This window comes from Vigna unguiculata, chromosome 11 (genome assembly GCF_004118075.2).
Source record: "Vigna unguiculata cultivar IT97K-499-35 chromosome 11, ASM411807v1, whole genome shotgun sequence".
In the NCBI taxonomy this organism is placed as follows: domain Eukaryota; kingdom Viridiplantae; phylum Streptophyta; class Magnoliopsida; order Fabales; family Fabaceae; genus Vigna; species Vigna unguiculata.
Genome location: NC_040289.1, coordinates 31970178 through 31981917, shown reverse-complemented (window position 1 = coordinate 31981917; position 11740 = coordinate 31970178). Strand labels below are relative to the sequence as shown.

The 11740-nt window shown below is 23.7% G+C and overlaps 1 protein-coding gene across 1 annotated transcript; it reads right to left on the bottom strand.

The window, feature by feature from the left end:
• Window positions 1-4677: 4677 nt before the first annotated feature.
• LOC114169186 lies at window positions 4678-5772 on the bottom strand. The gene has a single exon (XM_028054225.1). It carries the CDS (start codon window positions 5609-5611, stop codon window positions 4943-4945), a length of 669 nt encoding a protein of 222 aa, XP_027910026.1. The 5' UTR covers window positions 5612-5772; the 3' UTR covers window positions 4678-4942.
• Between the last annotated feature and the right edge of the window lie 5968 nt (window positions 5773-11740).

Below are 11740 nucleotides of genomic sequence, written 5' to 3'. Positions count from 1 at the left end.
GGTTCTATATGGATGGATACTTCACATGTGAGTGTCTGCTATGTGTGCTTGGATGTGAAATGGTATGTTGAGTGCCTGATATGATGATTTATTCGCTAGCTTACCCTTTCGTTTGCTTGTGTGTTATGTGTGGTCTCTTCCTTTGCAATGATCATCAACCTTGTTGATGTGAGCAGATGTGAGAACCCTTGGCAGTGGTGAGTGGTGAGGATATTAGGGATGCTGCAGCTTGATGGATTGGATGGTATTGGGCCCACTGTGGGACCCATTGCTGGAGTACTTTTATTAGTTATGACTTTTCTCGTCTGAACAAGACCTAGTATGATTATTTGTCTTTCCAACATCTTTCTGTTTGGGCCGTGTGGAGCCTTTTTTCTTGTAACCTGGGTATATTTGATGTATTGCATACCTTTATACCCTAAACCTCGTACTCTTTGAATATTCATGTATGTGATGTTTTATTAAATTGAGGTTATTCAGTTTTTGGATGTTACATTTAATCCACCAACTCGTGGTGGACCGGATCGAACTCGAAAGTAATATTTTTTCAATAAAAATTATAAAAAATTAAGATATTAACAATTTATATTTTCCATTAAAAATGTATTATTTATGCGATTAGGTGAACTACAGAGTCCTAAGATAGTTGAATGTGTCATCTCCAGGACCATTTGATTGCTTTAATACAATTTAATAAATACAGCATCGAATTAACAACTCATGTTGTAAGAATTAAATTGATTCTTCTAATACTTAATATTGTGCATCTTAATTAACAAATTTTTATATTAGTTTATTTCATTATTGAAAGAGTTTGTTATTTTACTTTAGAATGAAATATTCATTGAGCTTAGAACGAAGAAATCTAAGATAATTTAGGCCCCTTTATTTTCTATGACGTATACTATTATAAAATCAACCTAATTATAAATCAAATAGAAACTTAGAAAAAGGTTGAAATTAAAGAAAGATAGAATGTATCAAACAAAAAGAATTCAAATGACTTCACAAAGTTTGCAACAAAAAAAATATATATTAACTTGATAATTTAGTCCATTTTTTTCATCAAACGTGCTTGGAATTTTGCAAATTCCTATTAAAATAGAACTTAGATCCATGGTTAACTCAAACAACAAAGCTTTTGAATTCAATTACTTAAAAAAACAAAATGAAAAAATGAAAAATAATTATCTTATAAAAAGGTAATACATATACTACATATTCACATTCACTAATGTGTTTTTCAAATTCACTGAAAAATTCAATACCAATAAAATATAGGTCAAATCCATATAAAAAGACATCATCTCCTTTGCAAAATCTTAAAATACTCCATTTTCATATGTCAAATTCCTAATAAAACAACCAATTGATTAAGATTTTAAATATATGTAAACAAATCATAATAGTTTGGATAATTGGTATCAATTTTTTTTATGCAAAAAAAGTTTAAAAGGACAAAGAAATCTTGACAAAGAGAATAAGAAATTGGAAATTCTTTCTGCACCTCCAAGATTTATTCTCCACCTCTAATAATTTTTTAAAACTCAAAAATATTTTTTTAACCATTTGAGAAATACTACGCACATCACACCCCAAAATTACTTTCTGATATTGACTTTCCTTAAAAATATTTCATGTGAAATACTTCCAGATATCGATATCCAATGATAAATTTAGATTTTCAAATGTCAAAATATATATATATATATATATATATATATATATATTCATTTTTATTTTTTTAAATTTCAAATTTATTTTTTAATTATATTTAAAGTAAGTTTATTTTTTAATTATACATAAAATTAAAAAATAATTTAAATTAATTTTTTATTTTATTTTTAAATATGTATTAAGAAATTTGAAAACATAAAAAATAAATAAGAAAAAATAAATTTAAAATTTAGAGAACATAAATTATAAATAAAATTAAACAAATTAATATATTTTTAATTTGAAGTTTAAGTATTTTTAATTTAATTTATATCTTAAGTATTTTTAATATATGTTTAAAAATAAAATTAAACATTACTATAAATATAAAATTTTGTTTTTATATAATATATTAAAAAATAAATTAAACTAAAAATAATAAAATTTAAAAACTGTTAAACTTTAAATTAAAAAATATGAACGAGAATATATATATATATATATATATATATATATATATATATATATATATATATATATATATATATATATATATATATATATATATATATATATATATATATATATATATATATTTTGGAAACAACGACAGACTTTAGAAGGTTCGAAGTACATGACCCTAGTTTTTATTTATTTTTAAATATTTAAAAAAATTGAATTGATTTCTATTTTGTTTTAAATATAATATTTAATATCTATATATATATATATATATATATATATATATATATATATTTATTGGAAACAACGACAGACTTTAGAAGGTCCGAAGGTGCATGACCCAAGTTTTTATTTATTTTTAAATATTTAAAAAAGATTGAATTGATTTCTATTTTTTTTAAATATAATATTTAATATTAATAAATAAAATAAAAATTAAATATAATAAAAAATAATAAAGTTTATTAAGATATTTTGTTTATTTTTTCCCATTTTAAATTTCTCACGTATTATATTCATTTATTACTCTTACATCTCTTTTTTTATTTTTTGTTTTAATAAAAGAAATAGAAGATTGAATATAAATTCATTCTTTGCTCTTAGTTCTCATTCATTATCTTTTAAGATAAAAAAAGGCAACTCTCTCTTATTGATAGGAAAATATTAATTTTATATTTAGTTTTTTTTTTTATGAATATAAAAAGAAAAGTTGTGTACTATATGTTTTGTCATAACCATTTCTTAAATGTGACTTGATTATCATATTTCTTTTAGTAATTACGTCTCTTGATTTTTGATTAGATTTTGATAAATTATTTTTTAGTCTTAATTTTTTTAAATAGGTATATTGATGAAAAATAGAATAATATATTCATTTTCTGTGAAGTGATAAAAGGAAATATATCTTTGAAGATAAAAATAATACAAAATTACTTTTTTACTTATTTTTAAGCATGATACTAGGAATTTAATTGTTGAATTAGAGAACCATTACTTAAAATTCAAAGAATTAAAATGGAAAATTTCATATTAATTCATATTAATTTTTCAGAACTTATTAAAAAAAACGTGCTCAAAAATGGAAATATACAAGGAAAGAGATGAAATTAGAAAAATTAATTTAAAATGAGTTTCATATCAAATACAATTTCAAAATTATAATTTTTATAAGGAAAAATATACAAGAATTTTAATACTAAATTATATATACTTTTGTTATATTAATAATAATAATTAAACATATAAAATTTGAGATACTATTTTGGCTCCTTCAAATTTTTTGACCAAGATCAGCCATTGTTTGGAAGTCAATTTCCGATAATATATTTTGACATCAAAAAGTATTCTTCATCGAAAGTTTACATCCAGAATTAATTTTGAGGTTATGATTTGTGTAACTTTGCTTAAATAGTCAAAGAATCTTTTTGAGATTTGAAAAACAATTGGAGGTGCAGAGGAAATTTTTGAGATGCAGAAAAAAAAACCCCTTAGAAATAAAGAAAAATTTAAAATTGGGCCAGGCCCAAATTCTAACAAGCAAAATAACACTAGTTTTTCTTTAATTAAAAAAAGTTATTTTTAATTAAATAGAAAAAAAAATTAGTTTTTTCTTTATAAATAATTACAATTTTTTTCCTTTATTAAATAAACGATCTAAATGAATAAAAGAAAATGCAGAAATTATAGTAAAAATATTTTGAATTAATATCAGTATCGAAAGAGAAAACAGAAAAACAACTAAATAATATTAATTTAAATAATATATTTTATAGATGTAAATTAATAATAAAAAATATAAAATTGGGCCTTCACATGAATTTAAATAATATATTTAAAATATTAATTTATGTTGTATTTTTTGTGTCTAAAAAGATTGCAAAAAAGAGTTCAATCTAACATTTTCCAAAGAGAAAAAAATGTTACTACTTCCTTAACCATGAGTTTGGACAAGCCATTCTACCAAGAAAATTAAAATATATGACATTTGAATTATTTTTAACAGAATTTTTTAATTTTCCAAATACATTAATTGTTTAGATGAATACCTCTCTCATATTCGAATTTCCTTATTGAGACAAAATAATTGACTTTCTCACCTAATTTTCTTAAAACTCAAAAATTTAAAATTAAACTTTGCAAAAATAAATATTAGTGAACTCTTAAACATTTAATAATTGAGAGAAGAAAACATTAATACAGATATATTAAATAATTCCCTTACTAGTATTATATAATAGTTAATAATTAAAAATGCAAATATTTTTTTGTGTGTTTTCTTTTTCTGCAGAGGAAAGTTGTTTCACCAGAGATTGTGTGCATTGAATAAAGAAAGCATAATAAATAATAAAGATATGATCACTGTGTTGTCACTACTTGTGCTTATAGCTTTCTGCTCTATATTTTCTGTCACATTTAAAACGAGCATAATGAATAATAAAGATATCACCATCACCATCACTGTGATTGTCACTACTACTTCTGCTTCTGCTCTATTTTTCTCTGTCACATATATGAGCATCTCAAAAGAATCCCAGAATAATAATAATAAGAACACATCAATAACATAAATTAATTGGAATGCACTATTATTATTTATTATTTATATGAATGTGTTCACTCTATCAATCAACAATTTTCATGTGCTGCAAAGTGGAAGCACACCTAAAAATTACTATACATTCCTGAATTCCAAGAGTTTTTCACTTGATTGCAGCAGCTATATATATAATATATATATATATATAAAGCATCAGAATCAATCCATGTCGGTAACATAAACCAATCACAAACGATCTCAATGCAAAGTTCCTTTGGAAACTAAGAATCATAGCTTGAGTTTGGAGATGCAGGTGGAAGCGGTTTGAAAAGCAGAAATGTTCAAAGAGATGGTGCAAGAGAGATAAACCTTCGCCTTCAACCTTATAATCTTCGCCATCCTCACTTTCCCAGAAAGTTTTGCCTCTGATGTCATATTGAAGGCCCCACCTTCCACAGCTACCATAAAGTTTGGATCTTTTAGCAATTTTTCTGTCTGAATATTCGCAGTGGTGCTCACATTCGTGGTGCTTCTTGCAGGGAATAACCGTGATTCTAAGGGTATTTCTGCAATAATGGTGTCGCCGTATTTGAGATACCCACTGCCATTTCTGTTCTTGAAACTTGCATAGTTTGGGTTCTGAATTGTGATCACCAAGTTCAAAGGGGCACCGCTAGAATTTGGTGAGAGCACTTGAAAGTTTTCGAGGTCAACAGGGTTGACGAACACCGAAGGGTCCTTGGGCTTGAAGATGGTGAAGATCAAGATCAAGATCGCAGCAACGAGGATCACAAGTGAGGACACGCACAAACAGATTCTGAGACCTCTTTGTCTTTTTGAAAGGTGGATTTTGAGGTCCCTTGTAGTGGTGGCCATGGCTTCTGGGTAATAGGGTTTGAGAACTTGCTTTTGAGGTAAAAACAGTGTTTGTGAACGGAGAAGAAACTGTGATTTCATCGTGACTTTATAGAGCTGAAAATTTTGGGATTAAGTTGGCAAAAATCAAAATCAAGAATTGGATTTTGCCTAAAACTTAGGCGGTTGAATCCTGCGTAGAGAACAAAACCGCGTGTGAACAAATTAATGTCTCCAACGACTCAAAGCTACGCATGCATTGCGTTTTGCGATTAAGGTAATGGCACCATTTCTATAAATGTACGAGGATATATACGAGAAATTAATTAGCTAAATAACAATTTCTTCTGATTCTTATCAATTTAGTATTAATTAAAGGTAAACTAATATATGCTAAATAAATGGTGCATTTCAATTGATCTTATTTGTTAATGTGTTCATATTTTTTTAAACTTAAACCTTTATGAAAGGGCAATAGCATCCATCTTTTAGGTTATCGAAATGAGTGCTTCTTTAAAAATTATGCATTTGGCTCACTTACATTCACCAAAAATTACATTCTTTAATTTTAAGTGAAAATTAAAATTATTAATTTTTAAAAATTTAGACTAATTTAGTCTCCAAACTTTAGAAATATTTATATTTAGTTCTTTTAATCAAATTTTATTAAATTTATTTGACGTTTCAAACACAATTTCATAATAATATTTGAATTTTTTACATTATTTGACACATTTCCACTTCACTTTTAGATAAGAAATGCGTTTCAAACGTCTAATAAACTTCACAAGATTGGACTAAAATGACTAGATGACTAATAAACTTCACAAAATTGGATTAAAATGATTAAATTCACGCATTTTCTAAAGATGAAGGACTAAATTGAACCAAAATTTTAAAGAATGATTAATTCTAATTTTCACTACAAGGTAAGGGATTAAAAACATATTTATTTATTTTTTACAGTTTTATTTAGATAGTATTCTATCCAATTTTAATTTAATTTTCAAGGATTAAGTAGTGTCATATTATTTCAGCCCATCATCTCTAATATTATTGATGATTATTCTGAGAAAATTCATACGAAAGATATTATTAAATACTATTAACAAATTAAATATTACATGGTAATAAATTAATATTATCAATAAATTATTACTATTAGTAAATCAATAATATTAATAATAAAGTATTATTGTCATTAATAAATCATTAATATTATTAACAAATTACTATTATTATTAATAAATTATTAATATCAGGAAATTCGCTGCAAATACTAACTTGGATCATTATTGGTAAAACAATAATCTACTTCTTTATATGCATCCAGCAATTATTGACATGCAAAAAAAAAAAAAAATCTGGTATGCACTTTATTAGCCAAAGCATTACGTTTTCTGATAATGAAAATCATATTCACTCTGCCGTAGTAAGTAAACTTAAAAGGAAAGATAAATCACTTTAAGTTTTGTTGTCCGTGATAATTTTGTTGAATTAAAATCATGATATTTATTGTGTGATAATTCCTAACTGGAATTTCATAAAACTTACATTTTCATTAATGTTTCTTTTAATTACTGATAAAAGTATATGTTTTTATGGTAAAAACTTTAAAATTTTAGATATAATTCTTTAATACCATATTAACATATTCAAATAAAAGAAATCTTATAAGATTCTGGTCTTAATTATATAACTCGTATACTATAATAAGATGGTGTAAAAAGATGGAAAAGTATATAAAACGTCATTTTAATTATTTTTTACGTAACATTCTAATTAATTTATTGAAGGACACGATTAGACCCCTTTGGCACGTAATGTCTCTTGGCTGAGTAAAGGGCTTATTGTAAGGCAAGGTCCTAATTTTCTATCATAAATTTAATATATTAATTAATATAACTAAATTATTGAATATGTATGGATGGAAAACCTAATCTTTCCCATCACCAAATTAATTTCTGAAAATGTAATAGTTTGTTAAAACTTTGGGTTTTGAAATCGACCAAATCATAATATAGTTCTTGGAATCGTACATTATGTCTCCTTGAATTTGTAAAAAGACAGTCATATTATTGGTCCATATGATACATAAAACAAAAATATGCTCCAAAAATGATAGTTATAAATCAATTTATTTTTTAAAATTGCGTATTCGTGTCTTTTAATTATCACTCCTCAATTTTCTTAAATTCGGAAATTTTGTCTTGAAACTAATTAAGTCGTGAGAATGTGGTAATTGTGTTAAATAAGAGAATTAGGTGTAATCAATCATTTATAATTAGAAACCGTTTTGTCTGGCTATTATAATTCCAATCACTAAACAGATTGCTAATTTATAATTTTAGAGATAATTTTTTTTACTTCAATTATTTTAGGACCAATTTATGATGCATTACGTTTTCAAAAATTCAATTGGTTGAAGATGTAGACATTGAAAAAAACAAGTTTTATTTATTTATTAATTTTTAGAATTAATTTGCCGGATTGTTAGAATGCATTATTGGTTTACTTTATCTAGTTAACTTTTGTAATCAAGAAGTTATTTAAGTACATATTTCAGGCATAGTTGATAATATAGTGACGATTAATTTCCAAAACAAAATTTCATATCTTTATATATAACATTGTTGTCTTTTACACTATTGAAGCATGTCTCACTTTTCCACATATGAAGACGTGATTATAGTTTTGAGATTTTCACATTACAAATGTAATTCTTTTTTCAAATTATATATATATATATATATATAAACATTTTTGTAAATTAAAGTTTAACGGATACGAGTTTTGATATACCACATGTATACGTCCCGTTAACATACAGATATCAAAAATACACATATTCACATGTATTTATTTTTAATATTTATTTTCTATCCAATACAAATTTTATATGTGAATACAGGTTTTTTTTTTTTTATTTTGAAATTCCTTATCGTGATACTTGAAAATACTTTGAAATTCATGATATTTCTAATCGGATGGGACAACAGATGTCCAACTACATAAGTTAAATCACTTATATTAATTTTATACAAACAATTTAAAACAAAAAAAAATGTAAATGACCTTTCCCTCTCACATTAAAGCATTGCAATTAACATATCTCAAGCCATTTAAGAGGCCAAACCACGTGTTTCCAAAAAATGATTGCGACACTTCTAATTATTTAGGCTTTATTTATATTGTTAACATAGTTTTAATATTATTACGAAATTCTGCATTTCCTTTATGAAATTAGAGAGCTTTGACAAATAGTTGTGGTCATACTTCAAATGTTTCAATAAAATGAGAAAACGAAGACTTCTGTAAATCGTTATTTAAATCTAAATATTATAGAATAAGAAAATAAATCCCAAGTATCATGTATCTTTTCCGCCATTAATTATTTTTTTTGTTAAATATGTTTTGCTCCCTCAAGTTTCAGTGAATTTTGAAATTAGTCCTTTTTTGAAATTTTATACTAATTTAATCCTTTATTTTTAGAAATGCATAGATTTAATTTTTTTTAGTAAATTTTGTTAAATTTATTTGATATTTTAAACACATTTTATGATAATATTTGAGTTAACATTGAAACAAAAATATGTCAAACGGTGTAAATAATTTAAATACTTTTATGAAATGTGTTTGAAACGTCAGATAAACTTGACAAATTTTGGTTAAAATGATTAAATTCACGTATTTTGAAAGATAAAAGACTAAATTGGTCAAAAATTTTGAAAATTGACTAATTTCAAAATTCACTAAAACTTGAGGAATCAAAAACATATTTAACTATTTTCTTTTATCTCAGCAGTATACTATATTTCATTTGTTTGGACGGTTAAACTAAATTTTATTACGAGAGCATAATTATTTTAAAATAAATAAAAATTATTGCTGGAAAGTGTAAAAGTATTATCATTATAACGTAAATAGTGAAAAATAGGTTAATTGTTTCTTCAATATAATAAATATTGATATGTTTCAACTTTAATAATTAGAGAACTGCAGTGTGTTTCCTTCAAAATTAATTGTATAATAATATTAATAATAATTACATAATAATAATAATAATAATAATAATAATAATAATAATAATAATAGGAATAATATCAATAATAACAAACTAAGATAATAATAATATTTATGTCATAGATATTAATGTCAACGCTAATATTAAAACTAATGTTAACGAAAATAATCTATAATTATATATAAAAATATACATCAACACAACAAAACAAATAAAAATGAAAAGTAATTGAAATAAGAATCCGTAGTGAACAAAATTAAGATGTGTTAACTATAATAATAATAATAATAATAATAATACCACTATAATAACATAATAATAATAATAATAATAATACAACAACATATACAAATAGATACACATTTTTTTGTCGTCTTTTTTTTACAATTTTATCATCTTAATTATTATTTGTTAAATTTAAATAATTCTTTATAATAAAAATTATTTGTCATCCTTATCATTTTACTAATTTTAGTAACTATTTTTTTAATTCAAATAATTACACATATATAGGGATAAAATGAACAACAAAACTAATAAAAGATGCAAATGATTGAGATATGATCCCTTAGTAAATAAAAGTAAAATGTGTGTCTAATTATAATAATGATAATAATAATACCACCGTAACAATATCGCGTAGTGATAAAAATATTAATAATAATAATAGTAATAACATACAACTACATATATAAAGAGAGATAAACATCTTTGGTGTATTTTTTTGTTTTTTCAATTTTATCCTTTGAATTGTTATATTTTAGATTTTTACAATTATTTAGAATAAAAAAAATTAGTTTTATTATTTTACTAATTTCAATAACTATTTTTTTTAATTAAATAACTGTTCAAAAATAAAGATATACGAACAACAAAACAAATAAGTAGGAGAAAATAGAAACATGATGGTACATAAGAAGTAAAATTAAAATATGACCATAATAATAAAAACAATAATAATAATAATAATAATAATAATAATTAAAGTTCTTAATAATAATAATAATAATAATAATAGTAATAATAGTAATATAATAATAAAAATAACTATAGTTAATGATAATGATAATAATACTTATAGTTGACAATAATAATGATCATAATAATTATAGTTTATAACAATAATGATAATAATAATAATAATTATAATTATTATTATTATTATCAATTATCATTATTATTGTAGTTAGGGTTAAGGATGGGTTGAGTAAGGTATCGATAATACCTATCCACAAAAAAAAATCACATGTTACCCAGCTGTTTATCTGTTGGGTACTCGTTTAAAAAATATTTGTGAATTTTTTTTAAAATCCGCGGGTACCCGTGAATACCTGCATACCCGCGAATATTTAAAAAATATATATATATATCATAAAATTTTTAAATAAAATTATAAAAAATAAAATTAAATATAAATTAAATTTAATTTAAAATTTAATTAAATTTAAGCTAATAAAATATAAATTTAATTCTAATTTTAATTAAGTTTAAATTAATAATATACAAATTAAATTTTAATTTTAAATTTTTGTGAGTAATGAGTACCCGCGGTACAAATAATATGATACCCGCACCTGACTCGTTTATAAGCTGGTATTAAAATACCTGTTACCTTCTACCCACGGGTATTTATTACCCACAAATACTAACTACCCACAATGGATTTTATCCATGGATACCTGTGGGCGCCGCTATTTTTGTCATCCCTAGTTAAAAGTGATAATAATAATTATTATTATAGTTATAATTGATAATAATAAGGTATAATTACTGATTTGGTATCCTAAATTTTTGGTTTGGTTCAAATTGGTTCTCATATTTGTTTTGTTGGTTCAATTTAGTATCCCAATTATTTTAAAGGATTCAATTTGGTCCTCTCTATTAAGATAAAGTTAACACCGTGTCCAAGACACATGTCAAGGTGTGAAATTTTGTATTTTTATTTTTTTTTTCTAAAAATTTATAATCTGGCACGTGTCATGTTAATGTCGTGCCACATGGCTGTTTACAATCATGACACGTGACAATGTAAAACTTGTTTTCAATTTATTCTTCTATCTAAAATTTTTTTGTTCAATTTAGTACCCCTATTATTTAAAATGATCCAATTTTTTCCTTTTCGATTTGAAAGCAAATTAGTAAATAAACTTAATTACAGCTTATATATACATGTTACAATATTTTTTTTTAATATATACATCAAATCA